The following is a 27575-nucleotide window of genomic DNA, read 5'->3' on the forward strand; positions in this document are numbered from 1 at the left end:
TAGCAATGCCTGATCTAACTTGTAACTGCTTGTTTTTCAAAAATATTTGATTACTCACTACTATCAAGTAGGATAGTATACTACTATCATTCAGAGCTGCTTTCTGTCATACAAAAATGTGCATTGAGACCTTGCTTGCAGACCTGCTTTGCTTATAAAACCAGTCCAAGTTCAGTGGCAGGCATAGGAATTCTCTCAAAAACCAATATAGATATTGCTAGAGAACCCTGTTGTTGAGGAGAAAGTAGATAGTAACAACCAAAATGAATGATTAATTTAGAAAGCTATCCTTTGGATGCCAGGTGTGTTTTAGAAAGTGCTCATGTTTTCAATTGATGTAGTGTATTATTTTTTGAATGATACCAAAAGTCAACACAAGTAAAACCCAAATGGAATAAAACCTGATAACATCTGCAATGGCTAGAACTTCAAAGGTCATCAACATGAAACCACACATGAGCAAAGATGATGGTGACTATATTAAAAGTCATAATACAAATACTTACACATTGGAAAATCAACCTGTAGAATGCTAGAGAATATCACACACACTCTGAACTTAAAAGAGCACAAAAATACAAATGAACTAATTCATGAAAGACCAACAAGTATAAGTTATGTTGTTGTCATTGTAGAAAACAGGGCAAAACTTACATACCTGCTGAATGACATTTATATTGTAACATTATGGAGTTTACACAATGGAGACTGTGCACAAACATGGCAAAGTTGAACTGACACTGAATGTAACAAAGAAACTGGAAATTAACTGATTACACCAGGTAAGGCAGGGCGAAATTTAAGCAATTTCTACAGCAGAATGACTTTACCAGTGTAAGAGTACTGGTGTGAAGTGCTACAAAAATAGTAATCAGCAGCAGGTAGTGAAGCAAGTCAGGGCTTGAAAGCCTCCAAGGGGGAAGGCTACATCTCTGCAGACATCCTGCTCCTCTGTCTGACTGTCCTCATGGTGAAGAAATTTCTCTTCACATCCACTTGGAACCTCTCTTGTTTCCACTTGTGCCCAGCTGGCATCCTCCTGTCATGTACTTTCAAACCTCTCAGCTTCATTTTTCTCAGTGACCTTGCCCTGTGTGTAGGCTGCTATTAGGTGTCCTGAAGACTTTTCTGTGCTAATCAAAGATCAGTCCCATGCCAAAAAAAAATACCCTCCTAGAATAGCAAGTTTGCTGACACAGAAAGCAAACTGTGTCTTTCCTGCAGACTGTACTGCTCTAAATCTCTTATGCAGCCAACATGGAAAAAGCAGGAAAATGTTAGCAACAAAATGGAGGTCAAAAAATTTGGCTACCAACACATCTGGGTTTATTTTCAACTCTTCTTCATACCAGATTCCCAGGGTTTGTCTTCTTGGAGTGACTAAAAACAAGCTTTGTGGGGTATTTTGATGTCCTCGGTTTCTACAGAAAGTACAGCTTGTGCACGTGGTTCTTTTGGGCACTGGTCTTTCCTCTGGTTAAAACTTTGGAGACGTTGTAGCAAACACTTACCTTAAATAGACAAAATTTCTGGTAGACTTGTTTAATTTGTTGACTATAAGAAAGCAAATAATAACCCAGTGAAAAATAGAAGTGGAAAGGTTTATAACATCAAAACAAATATATGCACAAAACAAATACAAGCACATAATAATTTAAGTGAAAACTTGCCATGTGTCATTTTACAAAAAATATGTGCATTTCTAGTATTTTGCACTGAAAAATACTATCCATATCACTTTGTTTTTGTGCCAAAAAATGGGGACAAAATCCAGCAAATGAACTGAGTGCTCTGTGACAAAGCAGAATAGTTGATAGTTGCTGAAATAAGGGAAGGAGAACAGTCACTGGGGTCTGTCAATACGTAGAAGAGATACAGGATTGTACAAACTCCTGTTAGTGTGTCTGTCATGTAACAAGGGACACCTTGTCTGTCATGGACAGGGACACCTTGCACTAGGTCAGGTTGCTCAAATAAAAGACCAACAGAGACTGGAAGATTAAGGTGAAAAGATTAACAGGATGATATTTATTATGACTTTCTATCTGTTCTTGAATTACCAAGTTCATCAGAGTTCAGAATGAAAATGCTGTGGCTGCCAGTATTGGAAAGAATGTTTTAGGTAAGTTAGTCATACATTGATAGAAAAGAATTCTTTCTTGAATATATAGTGAAGAAATAGCAGAGTTTAGGTAAGTTCTAGCTGTGCATATCTACAGAATTGGATATTTTTTATGATGGCACTGAATCATAGGCTTGAATGCTTTAGAAAGCAATGGTGCCATCAATAGTGACAGAGCTTGACAAAAAAAGCAAGATTTGGAACAATCCATTTTAGTTTTGAAAAACTTGATTTAAAACTGACACATACTTAGCTTTAAAAAGATAAATAATTCACATATTACGCACCAAGTCCCGAAGCTCTTGCTGTGCTAAGATTTGGACGGGAATGCGAACTTTCTGCGAGCGATGTTTGGGAGCTGTGGCTGTGCCCGAGGCGGCTCTGGAGCCGCGCCGCGCGCGCCCTCTGCTGGCGGAGAGCGGAGATGCCCCGGCCGGCCCCGCGAGGCTTCTGCCGCCCACACGGGATCCTCGCCTGGAACCGCCGCGGTTCCTGGCTGTAAATTGATTAAAAATATTTATTTGAATCACCGATTAAAAAAAATGTGAGTTTCGATATCACTCTTCCTCTGTTAATATCATCTGTTTCCCTTACATCCTTCTATGATTATTCAACTGCAACCCAAAGAGGAAAGCAGTTCGCCTGTAGGAAATAATGAAACAGGAGGAGTTCTTTAAACTAAATCCTTGCCAAAAACATAGAAGAAGAAATATTGCTATAACATGCATCCATCTCTGCTGTTTCCCTTACCGGGTACAGGGAAGATTAAGCCTTAGTGGTAGCTTGAAGCCCCAGCATTCCTTTGGGTCTTGTAGAATAAACATTATACAAGCCAGAACTTTCAATATTGAATCAAGACTCTGAGATTGCTCCTCACTATGTACATACACATGCCTGTCTCTGCAAAGCTGATTTATAATCATAGAATGGTTTGGGTGTAAAGGGACATTAAAGGTCATCTAGCTCCCATCATCCTGCCATGGACAGGGACACCTTGCACTAGACCAGGCTGCTCAAAGCTCCATCCAGCCTGGTCTTGAACACTGCCAGCATTGTGGCATCCACAACTTCTCTAGGAAACCTTTTCCAGTGCCAGAATCAGCTATTTTGACTCATCTGCTTGAAGTTTTTGCGTCAGGTTACAGGCATATGCAGAGTATGTATGCTTGCATCCATATTCACTGAAAACTAACAGATAATGATCCACATCATTATGGAGCATACATTTCAGATAGGACAGAAATGGCAGAAAGTAGAATTATTTGCTCTTTTGTGAAGTCAAAACTACAGAGGTAACTACTGCTATGCCACTACTGATCAAAAAGTTTTAAATGATAAATCTTCAGTCAGTAGCTATAATCCCATGCCTTTCTTCCTCTCTAGGATATTGCTTTGTACTACTGCCCTACTATCCAATTCCTGGTGCAAGTACTGAGAATAATGATTTCCTTTGTATTCTCCAAAACATTATCTTCTATCTAAATACAGTTGATGTGTCAGTGGCATTAATCACTGAAATGTTCAGGTTGGAAATGACTCTCAGCACACTGCTTGTCCAACCTCACACCCAAAACAGGGTCACAATTAATCCAGACCAGATTGCTCAAGGTTTTATCAGTCAAATTTTATAAACCACCTAGAATAGATGTTGCAAATCCTTAAGGTTAATTATCCTTACTTTTTTTCCCTGCATATTCAGTCAGATCCTCCTATTTTAATGTATGTCTACTGCCACTTCTCCTACTGTGCCCCACTGACTGCACTGTCTGCCAGCCTCCCTGCCAGCCTGCTGTTCAGGTCCCACAGCCATCTCTTCTGTGGGCTGAACAAGCCCAGCTTCCTCCCCTCTCCACACAAAACAAGTACTACACAGTCCAACACCCTGGTGACCCTCCCCTGAACCCACTCCAGTTTATCTGTCTGTTTCTTGAACTGAGAAAATTAGATTCATCAACTGTCTCTTTACACATGGAAGCATTAAGCCTGTTTTTTCCCCTGTTTTGAAATAACAGGCAACTTCTTGTGCTCCTGGATATGGGCTTGAGGCCTATTTTGAGAGAGGAGGCTCACCTGTTTGTACTGTTCATTATAAAAATAACCACTTCTATGCTGCTAGACAGCCCTTGATGCCCAGGATTCTTTATGCAGTCCATATGTTGGGTTTAAATAATGTAGAAGGCTTTGAATCAGTCTTCTGAGCCAGAAGAAGTTCACCTTTATCATGAAGATTACCATCTAACTCCATCAAAGTGACAAACCCCAGCCTTTGTTGATGTCCTAGAACAGGCATGCTGAGCTGAACTATCTCAGAGATAGCAAGTGAAATGACTGAAAAACTGTACAGCTTCTTATATTGACTTTTAGTGCCAACAGCAAACCCTTTGGAACACAGGGAAAGCTTAACAATCTCCCCTTCCAAATCCTGTCCGTTCTGGCACTCCCCTGCTTAGGGGCCTTCTGAGCTGGAGGCTGCTTCTCTGTGCTAGTGCTTAACACTGCTTGACAGACCTCTCATCCATGAATTTCTCTATTAAATTTTAATATATGCATACTTGGCATTCAAATCATCCTATGTTAAGAGTATCTTTTGGTTTAAATCTCATGAAGCACTCTCTTTTTAAGTCTGCTGCTTGTTGATTTATTTTGTGCCCATTTTCTTTTCATATGAGTATGGCTAATTGTTCTCTATTCTCTGTTCCTCGTGCCAGTCAGAACCTTAAAAATGCTATCACTTCTCCTTGAGCAGCATCTTTTCCAAGATGGTGATTCCAAATTACTTACTGTTTTCTGTACAAAAGAAGGTACTCCTCACTTTGCTCACACTTGTCATCCCCTGTACTATCAAAAATTCTGGATAACTTTTTGACACTGATACCAAAGCAGCTCACTGTCCATGGAGCATACTGACAATTACACTGTGCCCTTCCCAGTACTATCAATACTTAGCTAAACTTAGTGGCAGCTTTTCCATTAAGTTCAGGGGCTCAGAATTTAATGCATTGTTTTGCTTACCTTCTATCTTGTTTCTTCAGTGTATCCTGGGAAGATCTCCAGATATTTTCCTTCCAAGTTTATGCCTTGGTTGTAATTTTCCCATGTGTGAAAGACTAGCAGTATCTAATAATTTCAGACAAACATGCAGAAAACAGTACTTTGGATGTTCTAATATGATGAAGGAGTCAGTTCATTGTTTGATTAGTGCCATGATAAAAATACTGTGGTATTCTCTTCTGTGGTATTCTCTTTTTTCCTCTGAAAACTGCAGGCTGAAAGTTTCATGGGAAGACAACATTCACACTCATTTTTGTTGTGAGAATGTTCACACACTTCTGTAGTGGAAGTTCACATTACTTTTGTTCTTAACACCTCATAAAGAACTATAATTTACATTCAGAAAAGCTTTTAATTATTGAGAAAAAAAATGAGCTTTGAAGGCTTCAATTGTTTTTACAGACCTTCTTAAAGAAAATAACCTACACTCTCTATGTCCTGGAGAAATTAATCACCTCTTCTGCCTTCAGAATCCTATTTTAAAATTCTGGTTTTGTTCCAGTAAACAAACTAAGGAACCAAGAATAAAAAAAAAGAACCTCCATAAACATTAACATGCAGTTGTCGGTAATTCATTAAAAGAAAATCACTCTAAAGTCTTCCATAGATTAATTCTAAATTTCTGGCTGAACTTCTTATTTTTATTTGCATGTTGTGACCTTTAGAAGGATGACCTTTGCTCCAAAATAAATGAAAACTTAAAGAAAAAACTCTTTTACCCTTCTTCAATAATACCAAAGCAAGAAAATACACACACATCTTAGCAGATAGCTAATAGCAGATTAGCTATTCCTCTCCACCTTGTGACAGTTCTGTGCTTTCATTAAGAGTTTACTAGTCTCAAACTATGCCAGATTTTCTTTACATGTTAGAAAGTCACGTGTTTTGGGGACTGGACTTTGCCATTTTAAGTACTTCAACTAATATATATATTGATTATACAAAGTTATAGAAATTATTTATATAAGTTATTTCATTGACTTTATTATAAAACTGTTGTTGAGAAGGCCATGCTAAATAGACACAAAAAGTGAACTGATGGCACAGACAGCCTGCCTTTAGGCTCTGAAAATGGTGACTCAACCTTTGACTTGGGCTACCCAAAACCAATGTCCAGTGCTGATGTGTATGCTGGGGAGAACACCACTGTATACTTACCCACTACATGCATTTTTTCCCTCAATTCTACTAAATATTGAGAAAACCTTATTCCCAAACCAATGGAACCATCTCTTTTCCTCATCATTACATCACTATTTCTTTTGAAAACTCTTTTCTTCCCTCTTCTTACCCAAAATAAGAATTGAGTTGATTTAAACCAAAATAAAGTCAAACTGAAATGTTCATGAAATGTTGAGTCACTGATACATCACTATAAAATACTGATATTGAAAAGGTTTAAAGAGAAAATGAGGTTTCTCTTAGTGAAAAAGAATGATAGACTGCACTAAATCCAAGCACTCTGAAAACAGGTATGACTGAGGATCTTGAAACAAGGAACAATTTAGGATAAGGAAATACAAGCAGCAAAGATGTGAAGGTGGCATCACGTTGTTCTTTCTGTATTAAACTAGCAATAAATAACATCCAAGTTTGTGGGTACAGCAGAAAATCATACTCACAGAGTGAAAATTAACTTTTACTGGCATTTATGAAGAAACCTAAAGGTGTGCTACTGGTTAAATAAGACTAAGTAAGCACTGAAGTACAGTGATGGAAGAGAGATGCGTGACACACCAGAAATCTGAAATCTAGCTTGATCTGCAGTAGTAGTAAATGAATTACAGCATCACATCAAACAAAAGACATTTCAAGAAGTTATAGTCAATTTTATTCATAGAACTTGAAGCACTTGAAAAAAAGTTGTTATTGTTCCCAATGGTTAATTGTGTGTACTTGGAGAGCACCAGGTCCAATGTGTTCTGTGCCATCAGGTTTTACTGGATTCAGCCACATAACATAAAGAAGAATTACACCTTCAAGTATAAGATTATGACATATTTTGTGAAATATTGTTAAACCCAGTTTCACTATCTTCTCTTTTAACATGAGAGAAAAAAATAAAACAAGTAGAGTTAATAAGAGAATTTTAAATTATGGCATTGCTATTAGCCCACACACTTCCAGCCCCCTTGAAACTTGGGGGATTATCAAGTGGTGACACGAGCAGCTCAGGCAAGTGAGAAGCAGCACCTGCTCCCTGTTGGTATGTACACTATCCAGTTCAAGCATGATTCTAATCCCTTGTCCTGGTCCAAGTGAAGATGGTGTCTTGTTTCATATACTTTAACTTCTATAATACCATTCATCTTCTTTCTCTGTCTTTTTACCACATGAATACTTTAGTAAAAGTAAATTCCACAAGTTATTAAGTAGCACCTAAGACATTTTCTCTAGTTTGAATTTATTTCCAATATACATAAGAATTACTATAACAGTTCTTTTTAGACAAAGATTTTATTTTGAAATCAATATAATTAAAGTTTCTTTTAAAACTATGTGCTTTTATTATAACACAAAATTGTAATCTTTTTTTTGGCATTGTGCAACCATATTGCGTGAGAAAGGAGAATGGTATTTAGGGAAGTCCACTGATATAATTCTTTATTTTTTCATACTATGGCTACTACCACCACAATGCCTATAAGGTTTTGTTGAGGAACACAGCATTCTCTTCAGACTTATTTTATTTTCATTCACACATTATCTCAATGACTCACTAAATCCTCCCCATTTTTTACATACAGTGAACATCTTTAAAGAGATAATTAATTATTAGTTTGCAGTTATCAACCCCTGCTACAAATATACCCAGAAAACCTTTACAGAAACAATTTTTTGTACTCTTCTCACTCTTGACTCCATACACGATTCCCTACACGAGTACTTCTATCCACCATCACTCTTTAGAGCATTCACTGATCTTGCTGCACATGATGGCATCCTGATGAAAAGCTTTCATTAGCAGGAGCAAAGAAGCATGAAAGAGCACAAGACAAATTTCTGTGTGTGGGCAGAAAAAGAGGCACATCCACTACTGAAGTGTAGGAGAGAACAGCACAACAGGGGCTGCTACTGAGGTCTTACTACAAGCCATGTGAGCTTAACCTGGCTGTTGGAAACAGCACTGCAGCCAACAGTAGCACTGCTGATCGTGAGGATCCCAGGCACTCAATGTGGCACCACACTGGCTTTCAGCTTGTAGGTGATCAATAAACTTTGGTATTAATGATGCTGCTTCACTGGCTGGCTCACATCACAACCATCTACCTTCTCTCAAGCACTAAGCTTCTGCAGAAAAAAGTACATTTGTTCTTCTCATCTCCTCTTCCATTTGTAGAGAGTGGAAATATTTCTTCTGTGCTGGTGAGCAGTTGCCTCATTTCTTATTTCTTGACCCATGGTCTCACATTGATTAGTCTTACTGACCCACTGCCTTATATAATTTTGTTCTGCCCTTGCTCATTTTCACCCCATGACATAACACTGCTATTGAGTAAAATGCAGGTAGGTTTGGGACACTACATCCAGCCATCCTAGAAGCTGTCTACAGTGACTGAGAAACACAAACACAGCCCTGATATGCCAAGAAACATCTAATCAATTTACCCTCAAGTGTAGTGCTGCCAATAGACAATGTGAGTACTCAGGAGTCTGATCTCCAATTTATCCATGAACACCCTCTTACATAAAGAGCTGTGTGAATGCAGGCATGAAAAATGCTAGTCTTAGGTTCCTCAGGAACAGCGACAATGGATGAAATTTCCACCTCCTCACTAGAGCCAACACACCAACTGAATACCATTTTTAAGACTTATGTTTCTAGGACTTTTGTTCGTACAATGGGTATAGACAAAGGTCATTATGTGAACATTTAAAAAAAAAAAAACACAAGCCTTGCCGTTAAACTGGGGAACAAAGTAAATTGATCCTCTAAATTTTATTTGTAGATAACCCCTGAGATAAAGATTTTCTAATTTTATTAAAATAAGGGATAAAATAATTTTAATTTATAAATCCTGAACTTTATGGAATAAGAAAAAAACATTCAGAATGCTAGTGGTAACATGGTATTGAAAAACACAAACATATTCAGATACCGTAGTGGTAACATAAGAAAAATTTCCATTTTGCCTGTACACTTCTTCACTTCCTGTACTTAAAAGCATTACTTCCATTCCAACAAAAACCGGAGTTCTTCCTTTAAACTATGAATTACCACTAACCATTTAACACACAGGGACATGGCATTTTTTACTGAAACCTTGAAAACCTTGCCCACTATCCAATTAAACCTAGGTTATCAACCATATTTACCAAAAAATAATAGATTTGACAGAATGATGGGAATTTAATATTACCATTTACTGCAAGGTGCTGCAGTATGGGAATAAAATATGGGAAGATTTTAGCAAAAGACTCAAAGATTGGATTTTCTGTTAGTGGAAATGCTATAATTCTGCGTGGTTGATTTTTAAATTTTTTTTTTTTTAGTCCTTGTTAAACTATATGAACTCAGCTGTTTAGAATGAAAAAAGATTTTTTGATCATGTTGAAGTACACTTAAAGCTTATTTACTGTAGCAAGTTAAATATTCATGTTACCTTTTGATTCAAAACAAAAAGGACTCTGCTAGCATAGAGCTATAGCATTTCTTTTTTTATTATTATTATTTTAACAGCAGCCTTAAACAGCTACAGGTCCCTGATGTTTGGTATATCAATATTTTATTGGTAAAGGTGTGCTGTACAAAACATAAAAACTTTATATACTCCAAGGGCAAATTACTTCCCTTCCCTCTTGGGAGTAGTTTATTTTTAATGTAGTTCTTTGAGGGCTTTAATTCTTCATGGGTTCTTAGGCAATTTTGAATTACAACATACATATTTAATAGTAATGACATCCAGGGAAATATTTTCTGTGGTGGAGATAATACACACGCATTAATAGTAAAATATACAAAGAAAAACCCCTAAATCTCCAACAACCAAAAGGACATACACAATATGCTTACTGACCTGTAACTAATTATAGTTATATAGTACCTGCTGCTTTTCTTATCTGACTACAAGGTCACCTGGATTGTCATGAACTATCCATTCAGCTCGTGAGCTGCACAGCCACTGCACAGCCACCTGCTTACTGCCCTGCCTCACACCTTACAAGACACAGCACAAACACCTGCCCCTCCAGAACGAGCCTCCCAAAAAATACCTCTCCACCAGCAGACCCTTCATTGCAATGCTACAAGCTCACCTAAAAACTGCACCCATAACCAACCATCCAAGCACCTTGTGAATATTCACCTCACTGTGCTCCCACCTGCACTGTCCTCACAGGAGCTTTTGGCACAGGTATTTGCCCCTGCACGCAACATTTCCCTCCATGAGTCAGCACAGCCCCTGCAGGTACCTCCCTGCAAGGTTTGCAAGCTCTCCAGAACCCTCCTCAGCTCCATTATCGCTGGTTTAATGGATGCTGCCATATGCATGGCATGCATTCCACACTGCCCTGACGACAAACTGAGAATTACAGCACGCATCTGTGCTCTGGGGCACAGCTTCCAATTCTCCTGTCCTCCCAAGCGCAGGACCCTTTCTTGCAAAGCTGCAAGCCTATCCCAACTCCTGCGGTCCAAACCACCCCACACATAGCCTGTGAGCGCTGTCACAACACTGTCAACCCAGCAAACTTATCAGCCACTTTGTAACAAAGCTGCTCCACCACGCGAGAACTGGTCCACCTGAGCACACACCTCAGATGCCCTGGATATAGCTCACAGGCACCACCACACACTATTGTCGCACATAAATGGTCCCCCATATCAATTAAGTCTTAGCAGGGTCAAAAACCAGTCTGGGTAAGGCTCTCACAGCCCTTTCATCAACAGATTTCTCAAGGTTATGAGCCCACAAGAAGTCCTTCCATTTACCCGACCTCACACTTGGTAAATGAACACTGTTGATATCAGGAGCTCCCATCACCCCACTGGCCTCACAGCACCTGAAAGTTCATCCCTCCCAGGCTGAGCTCTCCTTGCTCAAATCAATCTCTTCTCTCAAGGCTACAAACAAAACAGTCTGAATTTCAACTCCCTCTTGCTTGGCACGAGTACATTTGTTCTCACAGCAAATGGAAACACAGAAAATGTATCTATTGTTTCAGGACATGAATGTGGCCACCCCTGCCTGCCTGCTTAGGTCTCCGAGCCCCTTGTACCAAGGCTGAAGATCGAGCAAGGCTCTTAAACATTTCCATCCCTCAGCTGCCTGTGCACCATGCAGGACAGCAGCCCACGCTCCAGACGGGGCTCCGGGCTATCCCTGGGCCCTCCTGCAGACAGACAGAGCCCTTTGAATCCAACCTCACAGTCTTAAACTGGGAAAGGGAAGGTTCAGATTAGATATTGGGGAAAAAGTCACTGTTAGGGCGGTCAGGCATTGGAATAGGTGGCCCAGGGAGGTGGTGGACTCCCAATCCCTGGAAGTGCAACACGAGGTGTCCGGGTCTGGTGCTGGGTGATGCGGTTTCGTGGTTTAGGGGCTACAGTGGCAAGTGCCGTGCGGACGGTCGGACTGGACGAGTTTAAAAGATCTCTTCCAACCTGATGATTCCATGATTGTATGCGTGCAGCACTTAGAGCAAAGTAGCGACTAAGACACACGGCAGCACCTTGCACATGAGGGTCTCCCACTCCCCGTGCCACCAAATCCACACTCTCGGGAACGAGAGCTCCGCAAGGCACCTCCTAACCCCGCACCCTTCCCGGCCCACGGCTGCCCTCACAGCGGGCACGGCGTCCCGAAGCGTGGCTTCCCACCAGGCCGGGATCGAGCCCGCAGTTTGGCACTATCGCGGTTGAACAGAGCCCGGGCCAAGGGCACCGAGGTGCGGGGCTCCCGCACACCCTCCCGGCACTGCCCTGACGGAGCGGCCCCGACCCGCCGCCACCGCCCGCACACGGGCGCGGCAGGGCACGCAGGGAGATGGTTTAGATACTTTTACAGCAAGAAACAAAACCAAAAGGATTGAAAGTGCTTGATACCTCCTAGCGCACCTTTTACCTTTCCTCAAACCCCTTCCTACCCTCCCGCCGTCCCTCAGGCAAGAGTCCGCTCGGACCGAGCGTTGCCCTGTCAGACTCCCGGCCCCAGGAGGGAAGACAGGAAACCCTTCTCGGGAGCAAGAGGTGAGGACAGCTCTTCATCACCCCGCTTTCCCCTTCCTGCCCCCCGACGGTAGCGCTCTGCCACGGGACGGGGCCGGGGAACTCCCGGCTCCGGTCACTTCAGCCCTCGGAGCAGCGCCGCTCTCCCGTCAGCAGCGCGGGCGGGGCGGGCGGGGGCGCGTGACGTCACGCGGCGTGGGGCCGTTGCCGCGGTGACGCGAGCCCGCCCCGCTTTAAGCGCCGCCTCGGCGGGGCGGCCGCGCTGCCGCTGACGGAAGTGAAGATGGCGGCGGCGGCGTCTGACCTGCTGACGGGATGGTGCCTCTTCGGCCTGGCGCTGCTGGTGAGAGGCGGCTCTCCCGCCCTGCCGCGGCCCCCTCACACATCCCCTCCCCTTCCCTGGGCCGGCTGCTGCTCCCTCTTCGGCCGCTCGCTGTTCTAGTGCTTGGTCTCCTCGCCCGTGCCCCTGGGGCTGCCCCGGCCGCGAGTGCTCGGCGGTGGTGCCGCAGGGCAGAGCCCGGAGCTGGAGCGGGGGCTGCCCTGCCCCTCCGCCCGGCGAGCCGCGCTGTTTGTGTTGTCGCGGGTTCCGTGGGTGAGCGCTGGTGGCGTTGCTCGAGCTGCTCTTAAGGAAGAATGACTTTTGTGTGGTCAGTATAACCCAGGTGCTGAGTGTTCAGGTAAAAGTGTGCTGATGCTATGCCAGCCGTCCGTACAGGGTCTAACATCAGTACCTACTTGCGGACGTTGTTACTATACAACTCATAAGTGTTTTTCCCATATGTTTCAGGCGATTTTAATTTTCTGCTGGGTTTATGTGCGCAAGTATCAGAGTCGGCGGGAAAGCGAAGTGGTTTCTACCATAACAGCAATTTTTGCCTTGGCCGTTGCTCTTATCACATCTGCACTCCTGCCAGTGGACATATTTTTGGTCTCATATATGAAAAACCAAAATGGTACATTTAAGGTATGGACTTTAAAAAATGTTAATTGCCTCTTCAAAACAAGCGCTTGTGTTGCAAAAGGATGCTCCTGGGTTGTGAAAGTGTTTGGAACCAGTGCTAATACCTGTTTTAGTGACTTGACTTTTCTCAAAGCTGGGTACTAGTACTGTGATTAAACACTCATATCTGGTATTTGAACTGGATTTCGATTTTGACTTCTATGCTTTCTCAGATACTCTGCTCATTTCCAAGTGCTTGTTCCTTCTGTTGTGCATTAGAGTGAATGTACTGTCCGGAAGATATAAATAAATTGCTTAAGGGTTGCTTTTTAGTGCTTCATGATGGGGCATTGTAGAATAAAACTTGTTGCACTTTTGGTCAAAAATAGACTGTATAGCCCCTTTGTAACTTAGGATTGTTTTATTTGTCTTTTTAGTCAGCAAAAAAATTTAGTGCTGGAACATTTAAAGATTTATAAAGATTTACTGTGGTAATCTACCTGCAATGTAGAGCTTGAATTAAGCATTTTGAAAGCTGCAGGAACCCTTGGCAGAGGGGAATGCTGTAGTATCTCTTTTTGGCTGATAAAGCCTTAACTGAACTCCTGCATTTATAAACTGTAGGGGGTTGCTGTGCAAAATGAGTTCCTAATGAGATGAGTACTTGCTGTCATCTGCTCTAAGTATTTCTGTAACAGATCTTCCCAATGCTTCAAGTATTGCTTGAATTTTCAAGCAGAGTTCTTGAAGATACTGACCCAGTGTCTTTGTGAGCACATTGTGAGTAACAAGAGGTCGAACTGGAGCATGTAGCTAACTTCAATAATAACTTACTTGGGTTTGGAGCTTAACTGGGTCTCTTGTAAAAGTTATGATCCTGAAACAAGTGATAGAGTGGGAGAAAGGTAAATGCCTGCTCACCAGATTGTACTGCTTTTCAGCCTTACTTCCAAAGGAACATATAGGGCTTGCCTGATCTGTGTAATGCTTCAAAACTAGCTTGCAGCTCATACAGTGATTTTGGTATGGTGCAAGTTATGAGAAGCCTTTAGAATTGAGCTGTGATGTGTTTTTTGTCATCTTTATTGTTCATGGTGAATACAGAATAAATTAAGTTGTTACTCAATGCTATTCAGAAAAGTTTGTGTTTTCAGGCCTTGCTTGTTTGGAATTAAAGACATTCTAGATGATGGAAGAGATGTTTCACGTGTCAGGGTTGTAGCAATTCAATGAAAACAGTAGTCTTAAATACATTGAGCTTGACTATCTAGAGAAATAACCATGGTGCAACTAGGTCCAGCTGAAAAATACATATCTAATGGGGACTAAGCAGAATTCTGTGCTGCAAAGGACACATTTTGCTAATGTGTACTTTGCTTGATTAGAAACAAACCTGTGAGAACAGGTCATCAAAGGTGATTATGCAGTCGCTACAAATTTTTACTTAAGGAAATACAGTTACTTAAGGAAAACTACTTATAATACTGTTTTTTGTGGGCTAGAATTCCTTGTTAATGGACACATGTTGTGATATGGTGAGGTGGATAGGTGCTATTTAAAAATTCTACTGAGAGCAAGCATTCATGCTTGTGGTGAACACTTTTTTTGTAAAGTACTTTTTTGCCTGTGCTTTTGAGGCTTATTTGTTCTGCTTAGTTCCTAATGTTGGTAGGTACTTCTTATGGCTTGTTAAAATACAATTGCTCCATACTGCCTTAAAGAAGCATTCTTCTGTGTCTTTTAAGTCTCAGCTGAATTGAGTTTCTAGCTTTGCAGAAATAACATGAGATTTACTGACGTTACTGCATTTCATCCAAACACAGGTGTTGAAATTATGGTATAGAAATATTAATGTGGCCTTCTAAGTGGAGTGAATCTGAAATCAGTCAGAACCTACAAACCCGTAGGTAAACACAGCTTTATTGATTTGGTAATTCCAGTTCAAGGGGTAATGATGTAGGAGGCTGACAGCATCTTAAAATGAGGCACATGGTGTCCTGCACAGGACTGGGAGTGGTGATTCTGATGGATCCTGATGGTCCCTTCCAATTCAGTATTTCTATGATTCTGTGGTCTTCATGAATTGTTAAAGCTTTTAAACGGCCCTCAGTAACATGTGCTTCTTTCCTGCCATTGCTTTCAAGTGGGATAGACTGATTTGTGTTTGGAATATTTCCTGAAGATTACTGGCCTTTCTCTGGACCATTCTTTCAAATCCAACACTTCCAAGACCCTGTAAATGATGCTGGGGTCTGAAGGGCTATGGCTCTGGCAAGAAACCTTCATTGCTTTGGATGGGCAGAGTGAGTTAAGTCTTTAATCTGCTCAGTGACTTTTTGAGGGAGATCCAGGTAGCAGATGTGGATAATATTCTCTATAGATAAATTAGTAGTTCATCAAAAAACTCCAACAGGATGATTTCAGAGCTGATGCCAAAAGAGTAGTGGCAGTTATCCAGATTCTTAGTAAAAAATTCTTCTTCTGTGTGTATGCTTTTCCTCTATGTCCCAGCTGTAATTCCTGGTATAAGTGGTGAGAGTCATGAGAAACAAGGGTGCTCAACTTGAAAGAGGTACTATATGTGAACTTCCAGTTCACTTTTGATGTATCTGACCCTACTGTCAACTTGTGGATATAGCTGAAGGTTTACAAGATGAATAAGCTTGTAAACCTAGGGAGAATCACATTACACTAACAGCAGAGGTTAAATTGAAGGCTTTGAAGGTTCAAAGTTCTCATTGGGAATTGTGTGTGTGTCCTGTGACAAGGGAAGGTGGTATGTCCTGGCCACAAAGATTGGCTGAACTGTAATACCCAAGCAGAGTATCTTTTTCTGAAATTTATGAATATTATGCTGCTTTCTGGAGGAATTCTCTTTAAAGTGTTGTGTAGCCCTTTTCCATCATGTGTTCTAAAGTGCCTTCCTTGGCAAGGGCTGTATGGTGTGCCTTGGTCAGCCTTTGTTAACTTGAGGTTTTGTTCATTTCAACAGGACTGTTAAGATAATGTTTCTACATCTTTCAGTTACTACAAATAATGGTTTATGGTGAAATTGGCCTGTAGTATTTAGCACATAATGGTGTATCTCACCACGTTTTGACACTTAACAAATATTATTTTAAAGTTTTTATACTGTTTGAATTGAGCAGGTTTGGTACTGGCAAGTTTTGCACAGTAGTTACACAGCAGATACACAGTAGAATTCACTGTAACACCTTTTTTGGAGGGTAGGATTACTTTGATTCCTAGTACTGTTAAGTAGGAAAGGAGGATTTTGGTTTAATACTGATGAAAACTTGAGTATTACCTTGCAAGTGAAGTCCTGATAATGCTCAGCAGCAGCATTTCAGCTCAAAGGTTTTGACTGTGAGCACTGTCAGTGCTTTGGATTGTTTCAAAGGATTTCAAATGCATCCAGTTTCATCTGATCTGTTTGATCTGAAAACTTGTTGGGCTTACAACAAGCACACAGGAACAGAAAAGCTTGCCATAGCTTAAAAACATAATATTTTTGCTGGAACCCAAGTTCTCTGAGTCTGACCTACAAGTCTCATAAATATTTAAAGCATAGCTGATGCTGTCTTGCAGCAGGAAGACTGCTTGAAACAAGGATGCTTCCTTTTCTGTCTCTTTTCCCACTGTTCTTGCAGAAGGCAGAGAAGGTAATGAAACCTTTCATTTCCTTTTTGAAATGTATGAATTCTTGCTAGTGCATGAAGTTAAAAGCCAGTGGCTTCTTTCAGTCTGATTAAGACTGAATGTGTCGCAAGCCCTGGGTGTCTTTGTGAGCTGTTAAAAGCCAGTGGTCCTCTTAATGATTCAAAGAGTAGCATCTGCTTGATGGGAGGTACTTGGTGTAGACCATTTAAGGTTTTTTGCATCTTACTAGGGTGAGAGGGGAACAACTCATTATGTAGATGCTCAGAATACAAAACCACTAGAAATGTCCAGGGTTTTTATTTTTAGAAAGATGCTAACTGAGAAGTTATTATTGACTGAGACCATGCCTCCTTCCCGAGTAACAATTACTACTTGTGAAGCAATAATACTTGGCCAGAATTTTGTTGCTAGGCAGATGAGGCTTAGATGTGTATGTTTCTGGATGCTGCTTTCCATCTGGCAGTCAGAATCCTGGCACTGTCCCATTTTCGAGGTAACAGGCTGGAAAATCTGAGATCTGGGTATGAAATCATATCTAACCATGCTGTGACTCAGTCTCCAGTCTTTCATACTGCATCTTCCTTTTGTTGCCTAAGCTTTGGGAGAGGCTAATCAGAAGAGTGAGTGCTTCATCTGCATTTGATGAAACATCACAAATACTGAGACCTGTAGTGTTGCATAACTTTAAGCTCTGTTAAGGGACATTTGCAGAGATTGGGAGCTAGCTTCCCTGGGTACTCATGAAAGTCTTACAGGGTGCAGCAGTGACAGTAAAAATGTCAAAATTAATGGGGACAAAAGAATGAAATTCATGGCTGTTCCTCATCAAAAACGATGGAAAGTCAGATTAACTTGCAATGGTTTTATCTGTGGAAGTTATCAGTAGAGTTCAAATAGTACTGTTCTGTTAAAATATGTTAACATGAGTCACTACCTGAACAGAGTTGCTGGGAGAAAGACTCTGCTCAGTGATTAACACAGGAGCAAGTGTTCTTTGTAACTAATTTTCCATTAATATAATTATAAAATTAATCTTCTAAGGGAGCTTTGCTTTGGGTTTAGCATTTAGGTAAACTTAGTGTCTTAAGCTGCTTATTTTATATCTTTACTTAAATAGCAACATGTTATGAGCATATGTACTTTTTACACTAGTTTTTAACATGACCTACATTACAAAATACTTAAGCATAATAGTTTAATATGGGTCATTATGCTCATTGCACATATTACAATTTGTAGTTTCCCTTGTCTCTCAGTACAATGCATTGGTACAGGTGTTTTAAAGGTGATATGTGTTTGCTGGACTGCATGGAACGAAGTGAGGTACAGCACAACAGTGTGGATTGCCTGAGTTCTGCAGGTCCTTAGAGAATTTGTGGTCCCATTTTGACCACCTTAAACTGTTTGTTGAAGGCAGTATGGATTTTCAGCTCCCTAATCTATTGTGCTTCTAAGCCATTCACTGTATATACTGTAAGCTTGGGTTGTAATGAATGGAAAAGAAAAAGACTAGATCTAGGAGGCTGCTCAGATGAGTTCTCAGCTGAGTCCTGGATATGCTAGTTGAGTTAATTGCTATACCTAGCAGCTTAGTGTGTCACCAGAGATGTTAAGGCTGTTGGAGCTCTCATACTCATTAGGTAGCAGTGCTTGCTTTTGACAAGACAGTGCTGCTGTCAGTAGCCTTTGGAACAGCTCAGATGGACTGGTTACTGCCTTTGAGCTGCTGATGGTGTGTGCATATGGATAATCTGCCCGTTACAATTAAGCATTTTGCTTTGTGGTTTGTTTAAATTTGGGCTTTGGCAGCTGACTGAAAGCTAACATAATAATTATGATATACCATTAAATTGGCTTGCATTATGTATTCTTCTTGTGCAGAGTAATGCAAAGTTTGTATTCTGAGGCACAGGTAAGTAATGGTGAAATGCACACATTTGCAATTTGGGTTTGTTTGGTGTAATATAGCATCTCACTATTTTACTATGGTGTAGGGTATGTTTCCTAGTATACTACTCTGGTCCTGTGTGCAACTTAATTTGGAAAACAAAATGAAAAGCAATTGCAATGTTTAAAGTTCTTCATCTGTATTGTGTTAAAAATGCTTCTCTGTAGCTGAAGGAGAGCAGTTCTTGGGCAGCTAAGCCATTTTGTATTTCCTTTACTAGCTACCTCTTCTGTACAATGGCTGTGTCTCTTAACCTCTCTTAAGCTTTGGGTCTCACTGTTGCTTTTCTTGCTTGTTCTTGGCTTTTGTGGTTTTAAATGTCTCCATTGCTCATAGGAGAGACCTTTTTTCTAATAGCTACTTGGAATCAAGTAATGCAAACAGTCCAGTTCAGTCTTGATTTTCCCTTAGCCTTGATTAAAGTAAGCATTTTCTTAATATATAACATGAGGCAATTTAAATGTTCTGTATCTGTTCTTATTGTATTCAAATTCTTTTGTGGTATATTTTAATACAAATGCATAGAAATTTCTTTTTTAAAATGCTGTTGGGTGTGAGCCTGGCAGTCTTCAAAGACTGAGCTTATTGTGTACCTGACAGATACTTCAGGTGTTGCTTCTGCCCCTTCTGCTGTAATATTTTTCATCCCTTTTTTTTGCTGCTTAGATGTCAAAATGAATATGTATTTTTCTGCTCAAATTCCAGCTGGATGATAATCTAATACAGTTCATACAGTGAATTTTAAAAGCTTAATGTAAACTGATCTACTGGAAGTCTTAGTATAGTAAGAAAAAGGAAGCTGGTGCTGATTTTCTGAGAGATTTGAAAAAGTGTTCGTGGTATGTCATCAAGCCCATATTCCAGATGACTCTATGCAGTTCTGAGGGAACTGAAAAACCAAATGCCAAAGTGTCTTTATGTCTTAGGGGAGCAATATTTAAGTAGTGTGCTCATTTGCATTTTCATGTCTCCCTGTTAATGTCTTTACAACTGAAAGGGATTGACCTTACTGGTTTGAAGAAAGCCCTTTTTCACTTCTGTATGCAGGCTTTGGCAGTACTGGATTTTTTTTGTCACCAATTCAGTTATGTTGGTGTGTTCTCTAGCTTTTAAAGAATTGTACTTGTGGATAACTACTTTCTTGCTCTTGACCACATGTAGATTGGATCCCACAAAACTAAAACAATTCTGAAATATGTTTAACCTGTATGGGCAGCATTGGACCATTTTTTTCAACCCCTGAGTTTCTGTCAATGATTGTCATAAAACATTTAGCTTCGTTAAACCAATAGTTTCTCTCTTGGAGGAGAGGGAGTGGGCACAAGAACTTGATTTCATCCATCTGGCTGACTGCAGTTTCCAACATAGTTAAGAGTTGTATTTTCACTTCGTTTCTATTCTCCTCACCATTCCCTGGGACTGAGTACTGCAGTTACTTTTGCTCTTGTTGAAATAAGGGATATAAGTGCTCTTGGAATTTGACTTGTGAAATTAGATATTGCTAAGTTGAATATTCATGTAATTCAAGTCTTTGTGAAACAAAAAAGTGAAGTCTTGTACTTCTGAAAAAGGAGATGATAGCTTAAACTGATGTAATAACTAACAAAAGTAAAAGTTATTGAATTATATATAACTGAGCATAATAATAACTTCTTTTGTATTCTTATGTCTAAGTATTGTTGCATCTGTGTCTGCAAATTTTAAACAAAGCTATTCTATAATGGAGATATTGTGTACATTGTGTACTTTGTCCAACTGTGTGGCCCATTTTTGTGGCCTTGTTTTAACAAGAAATCTATTGAAACAAGGCCACAAAAATGGTCAGAGTTGTGGAACACCTCTCCTGTGAAGACAGTCTGAAAGAGTTGGGGTTGTTCAGTGTGGAGAGGAGAAGGTTCTGTGGGGCTGTTGTTGCAGCCTTTCAATATAGAGAGAGCTTATAAGAAAGATGTAGAAACAGTTTTGACCAGGGCCTGTGGACACAGAAGAAAATGTAACAGCTTTAAACTGAGGGTGTGGATTCAGCTATAAAGAAGAAATGTATGGTGAGGTTGATGGTTCTCTGGAACAGCGTTCCCAGAGGAGTTGGGGATGCCCATCACCAGAAACATTCCAAGGTCAGGTTGAATGGGGCTTTGAGCAACCTGGTGTTCCTCTCATGGCAGGATGGATGGACTAGATGATGTTTGATGGTCCCTTTCAACCCAGATCATTCTATGATTATCTTCCCAGACTCTTATAAAGATACTGTGGAAATTAGCAGAACATATGTGGGAGCTGCCAAAACTGCTTAATGATCCTTTGAGTCTATAACCCTCCTTTTGTGAAACTGTCCTATGCTTATTCCTGTTTGCCCAGTGGTTTTCACTGTTGCTAGCACTCTAGCATGGAATTCTTTATTTTTGTTTAGTGGTTGATTCTCATGTAGTCTTCTTTTATTGCATTTGCTAATAAATGCTTCTATCCTTTATTGCTAGGTCTGGGCTGATGCTAATGTTTCAAGGCAAATTGAAGACACTGTACTTTATGGATATTACAGTAAGTATTTTAGCTTTTTTTTCAAGTAATAGGACCTTCAAGTGAAGTATTGAAGTTTTTAGAGGTCGTATAGGGTTATCCCTTTTTGGTTAAACATGAGTCTTATATTCAGTGCTCTTCAGAGAATATTTTTTATCTTCAAAAGCCCCCTAAAACTGCAAATATACTGAAGCCAGTTCATGAAAAGGCTAATGGTTGCTATTGTGTCATCTGTGGTTCACATGTTTCCTGTGTGTGTATTTAGTGGTCCCTTAAGGGGAACACGTGGTTTTGCTGTAGCTTTTATGGCATTTAACATATGCAGCAGTGTGAAACTCATCTACCATGTATAAAGTTCATGCAACCATGAGTGCAACACTTTTAAGTGTTCAGATTCAGCAACTACTGTGTTCCAAGTAGCAGTTACTGTGCAGGAGCATAAAGGAGTTAATTTGAAAGTGCTAATCCTAAATAGAACTGATATTTTAAAAAGTGACTGAAATAAAATAACTGTTTACCAAAGCTCTGCATAGTCTTATATCAGTTTTTTAGCAGTCCTTATGAAACTTATGAGAAGTTTTACTACTACTGGATGTATGTAGTGGGTGTAGAAATGTGCTCAGCACAGTTTGAATAAAATGCTTGTTTCAGTTAATGGTGCAAGCTCTGAGGTGGTTGCCTGCTTTTGGTCACATTTCCAAAGACTTGAAGTTTTTTCTTTTAGATTGTGTTCTTTTGAAAATATTTTTTAGTTCAGGAGATGATTTAAAATAGTGGACTTAGTTCATTAAATTAAATTAATTATTGCCTACCAGTGATAGTAACAAACTAGAATTGACTTCACTCAGCATAAAAATGAATAAAGTCAAAAGGAGTAAGAAGGCTTCTGTTTTCACAAAACTTTTAACACAGAGATTCTTCACTTTATAATAGTGGAATTGATATGTATTTGATTTCTTTTCTTTGTAGTTTACCAAAGTCTTGTTTAATAGATGAAATATTTCACAACTCAAATGGTGGAATAATCTTCAAGCTCTTCTGTGGTCTGTTTGCTGTAGATTTGTGAGACCGATTGATTGATGAACTTCTGTAAGGTGTTTTGGGCTAGCTGAATGTTTTGGTAAATCTTGAACTAATTTTTGGAAAAGATAAAAACTTAAATTGGGAAAACTGCTGTTGTTTTTGGCCTTTCTGGACAGATCTACTTGAAATACTATAGGAAAATGTCTTATTTCATAGCATATCCTCCAGATGGTGGTAGAGATTTAAACATGGCTTTAAAACTTTTTTCTCTTGCTATCTTAATTTGAGTAGATACTTTTTCAAAACTGGTTTTATAACTAGAGCTGTGTTGAAGTGAACAGTAATAGTAACTTGTTTTTCAGAGGTCTCTAAAAATCATATATAAAAACACAATGCCTCTCCTACATCTAGTGCCCTGCTGCTGTTGCCTGGCATAGTGCCATAACAGCTGAGAAGGAGAAAGTTAAGGAACTCTTCCATTGGAATACTATTCCACTTTTTTTTTGCTATCTTCTTAGGAAAGTATTTGGTAGTGTTTTTGTTTTTGATTTTTTTAACAGACAGGATGAGCAGAAGTGAAGTACTCTTTTGTACTTAGAACATGAATACCAGTATTTTCTTGTGTCTCCTGAAAATGGAGAATAACTATATATATCCTACTTGACTTGTGTAGTTGTATTGACAATTTATGGTATTAATAATTAGTGGGCTTAGGTCATGGTCCTTCAATCCAAGTCACTTGTAATTGTAGCAAGAATGTGGAGACTGGGATTTAACTGATGTTTTAGAATATTAGTCATTACTTTGCTACTTGCATTGCTTTTTACTGATAAAGCTGTAACTAAACATAGAAAAGCTTTTTTGGTTTTTTGAGTAGGTGTTAGCCCCCATGAAAAGTGTTCTGTTTCTCATTCTCACCTGGTTTCTTGACTAGACTGATACAAAAGTAGAATGAGTTTGTATTTGTAGAATGATAAGTGAGGTACCTCTCAGAGCGAAGCTTGAAATAGCTGTGTCTTGAAGTGGGATTTCAGCAGCCTAAAAGCTTTTCTTAGGAAATCAGTCTAATAATTGCTTTGAAACCATAGTGGCTTAGTGTGTTACTATTTCTAACCCCAAATGTAATAGAACATGCCTCACAGTACTTTAGTGATTGAACAATGATCAATGGTTGGCAAATGCTCTAAAAAAGCATGTCAGTTTGTATGGAAGGAAAACTCTCTTGCAGAAAGTGTTGTAATTGAAAACTGTCCAACACAGTTTGCTTTGTATCACAAAGAGTGAGGTTGAAACAACTAACAGTAGCCTGGAGATGTGTTGTGTAGCTCTTCCTGTAGTGAGTAAATACTACCTGTTGGAGTCACCTCAATGTCCAGTGTCCTTTGATGAAATTTTGTGTATGGTGACAGGGTATTATTGGTAGATTCTAATCTGCTTGTGAGATAGACCAAGATCTTGACCTACATGTGTTAGGTGAATCCCAGCTACAGTGTGACAAGGACTGTATGCTAAATTTTATGGGGTGTCTTCCTGTGTGCTTTGAGGTGTATGCTAAAATTGAGATTTTCCATTTTCTTTTTGAGTCAGCTAAAGTCTGATGATTCCTAGGTTAAAATTTGAGTAAGAATTTATCCAAAAGGGCAAGTGGTATTACTTGGATGATTTTTACTTGGAGTTTTTTCTGCTTACTGCAAGTGTTTGGTAAGTCATTGACACAAGAATTTGGACTTCTGGGAATGAAGTGCAAATCAAATATGACTTCATATTTTTGTGGTCTGGTTCTAGGAGAAGCCATTCTCAATACTCTGAGAGATCTGTAGCTGTGGTTGACAAATACTGTGGAGTTGATCTACAGAAACACTTTCCTAAATAGGGTAATGTTTCTGAGAGCAATGTGCTAGAACATAAATGGAAAGTCACACTTATTCACAATATTGAAGTAGTATGACTGCTGCTGTAGAATGCCTAGGAAGGCTTCTTTTTCAAATTTGAGTTTTCAAGGTGTTATATAGCACTGAATTTGCTCTTGGCAAATGTAGGAGTTCATGAACTAACTGAGAACTTGTTTCTCTTCTTGCATTGCCATACTAAATACAACAAGCAGTAGATACCTTTAACAATTTGAAATATTTTTCCAAAGAATGATTTCTGTTTAGATATAATTAGAGATTCATATTTAGATTCTAGATGTTGAAACTTATTTGGCTTCTATACCAGCTTCAGGAAAAAAGGCTAAGGTGGATTTCTTTGGGGCATGTGGGCACTGTGAGGAGTGCACCAGCCAAGATAAGAGGTCACAAACTGAAGTTGGGAATTAATGTATTCATAGAAAGGTGTTAATTACATTTTTATGTATATGTGGAAAGGTGTTAGTCATGCAAAATGGGGCAAAGATGAAAAATAGACAAACATTACAGGACTTGTGTAGTCCTGAGTACTCTTATTTATTCCTTCAAAGGTGCAATTATGTGCTGGCACAAGCAGTCTTGGTTGTGTAGCAGTTCTGATGTTTTTAAGTCTTAGTAAGTTATTCTAGAACACTTTTCTTGTGGGGTGCAAATACTGTAACATACTGCTTTCACAGTTTTTAGTTTCCTAATGGACTTCTGCAATGTTCATAGTATAAGATAATGTAGAGTATTAAAAGGTTTTCCTAAATAATCATGTTCTAAAGCATGTTCAGCTTATAATACAGACAGCTGAAGATTTAAACTTCAAGTTGTCTACTTGAAGTTGGTCTTTTAGCCACTGGCTAATCAATCTAATTGATTTTGACCAGCTGTCTTAGTGTCTTCAAAACTTGACAGTATTTGTAAAGACGTGTTAAGCCTTTTACTTTCTTATGATCACCTGAGCATCAAAGTGACATGACAGAAGGACTGGTTGGTTTAGTGGCTACACAGTTAAATATCTGTTGCAATCTCCAATTAGTCCTCTTAAAAAGGGAGCATGAAGTGATGATACTACACCGCTACAGCTTGTTTTGTGTTGTTAATTGAGGTCAGTAACAGCCTTGTCTTTCATCCATGATGTACTTAGTTAATAGGAGAATCTGGTACAGAGTCCAGTGATCAAAATACCTTTAAATTAATTTCATTTGATATACAGTTTTTTGAACAATAATTGGGTGGCTTAGCTTGCTTTTATTCACTATGCTTTAAGCTAATGTGCTAGTATTGTATATCACTTGCATGCAGTTGATTATTTCTAGTCTTTTGTTATTGCTGAATTCAAGATAGATCTGAAATCCTTAGTCTGAAAGGGTTCACTTTAAAGTTCTTTGGAGTTCACAAAACGGTAATAGCTTGTATGCTGGCTAGTGACTTTGACTTTTCAATGCTTGAAATTAAGAGCTACAATGAGAGGAAATGAATGTTTTACTCTTTCCTTTGAATTACTCTGTGGTAAATGAAGTGCCAATGTAACTGTCTCTTAATTTAATTCTTCCTCCTAGCTCTGTACTCGATCATTCTGTTCTGCGTCTTTCTGTGGATTCCCTTTGTCTATTTCTACTATGAGGAGAAGGAAGAAGATGATGGCAACACATGCTCAGTAAGTTTACTCTAGTAAATACACCAAGCAATGAAAAGGCAAATTACTATTGCCAAAACATGAAAGCAACAATGATTTTTAATTTACAAATGGTATTAACATTGTGATATTTAAATCTATTACTATAGTTCCATAAAAATCCTGGAGCAGTTCTTAGTAAGACATAGTCTGGCATTGTCTAGTCTAAGCACTGTGGTCTCACATGAAATGAAACTTTAGTGAGATAAGTAATTAATGTCTGTATTTTTGTGAAGTCTTTAAACTTTCTAAAAATTCTTTTGAGGAGAATGTCGTGCACAGGAATTTAAAACTTCTTATGTGAGACTCCATAGAATAAAAACCATATATAGTGACTGCTTTTAAAGCAGAGAATAAGAAGGTGGTTCTGATTCTGAAATAGGTACTCAAATTTTGTCTTTCTACTGTAGTGTTTGCTTTTTTTTCTTGAAGTAGGCGGTAGTAATTTACCTGAAGCTAAGGTGTTTACTTTTGTAATGCTCTGGTTTGAGACCTGCCAGGGAATACAGTAACTGCATGCCAGTAAGGTACTATGTTTCAAATGAAAATACTTTTCTAAATAATCTTTTGATCAGTTAATCATGATTTTTATCCCTTCTGTTTAGTTGTAACCTTAACATAAGAAGACTTCTAATAATAGCCACAATATAGAGTATTAGGAGTATATATTTTCTTTTAGTGCATTTGCAGTGAATATATCCAGGCTTCCATCCACAGCTGCTGGGATGCATTGCTTATGGTGGAAGCAGAATTCTATGTCATTGTTCACAGCTCTCAAGCTATGAGATGTTTCAAGAATGTATGCTTATGAGTTATGTATAAAACTACTCATGCTCTTTATGGAGGTTTTTTGTACAATACCTGTTTATGCTAAGTATAATACTTCATCGTTTGCACAAATCCCTTTATATTCATTTTATGTCAATGTATCAACTTTCTCTTTAATATTCAGCAGGTTAAAACTGCACTCAAATACACTCTGGGATTCATCACAGTTTGTGCAGTTCTTCTGTTAATTGGGTAAGTATTTGTATTGAGCACTGTTCTATGCAAGATTTGTTTATCAGAGTTCTGTGCTTCTAAGAGGTAAATTATGATACACTCAATCTGTATAATCAACATCAGCTTAATCACTAATAGGGCTTAAGTATCCTGAGAATTATGTACCTGAAAAATAAGAGTTTAACTGGAAGATAAAATGGTTTTCTTAATTATGGGGGTGCTTGTGCTTCCAAGCTGATTGAATGTGCAGTGCAAATTGGTATCAAGGACATGGTGGCTTTGACACAACTACATTAATGCTTCAGAGTACAGCAGGAGTAAAAAATTTGTCCTAATCTATGTTCATCAAATAGCTTTTTGCTTTTCTCAAGTGATTTTTCTGAAATGGACATTGCAAAACAGTTTCTTAGGAAAATTAGATGTTATGTGCTTATACTTTGCTAAATAGAAATGTTGTCTGAAGAATGTTAGTATGAGGTTATACTTGACTTAATTGTGCCTTGTATGATAAAGCTTTTGCTGGCCTTTGTTTAGAAGGCAAATATTACTGAAGTGAGTAACCTGTTTGCAGCAA

General features: G+C 39.2%; 1 protein-coding gene across 1 annotated transcript in view; it reads left to right on the forward strand.

The window, feature by feature from the left end:
* The first annotated feature begins 12614 nt into the window (after positions 1–12614).
* The window catches only part of LMBRD1 (LMBR1 domain containing 1), a 63279-nt gene continuing 48318 nt past the window's right edge, over positions 12615–27575 (forward strand). Inside the window, exons 1-5 of the mRNA XM_059468712.1 lie at positions 12615–12684; positions 13129–13305; positions 21367–21427; positions 25884–25981; positions 26952–27019. Of these exons, the coding sequence (XP_059324695.1) occupies positions 12625–12684; positions 13129–13305; positions 21367–21427; positions 25884–25981; positions 26952–27019 (464 nt within the window). The 5' untranslated portion in view covers positions 12615–12624. The remainder of the gene's footprint in view (positions 12685–13128; positions 13306–21366; positions 21428–25883; positions 25982–26951; positions 27020–27575) is intronic.

Source organism: Ammospiza nelsoni, chromosome 3 (genome assembly GCF_027579445.1).
Source record: "Ammospiza nelsoni isolate bAmmNel1 chromosome 3, bAmmNel1.pri, whole genome shotgun sequence".
NCBI lineage: Eukaryota > Metazoa > Chordata > Aves > Passeriformes > Passerellidae > Ammospiza > Ammospiza nelsoni.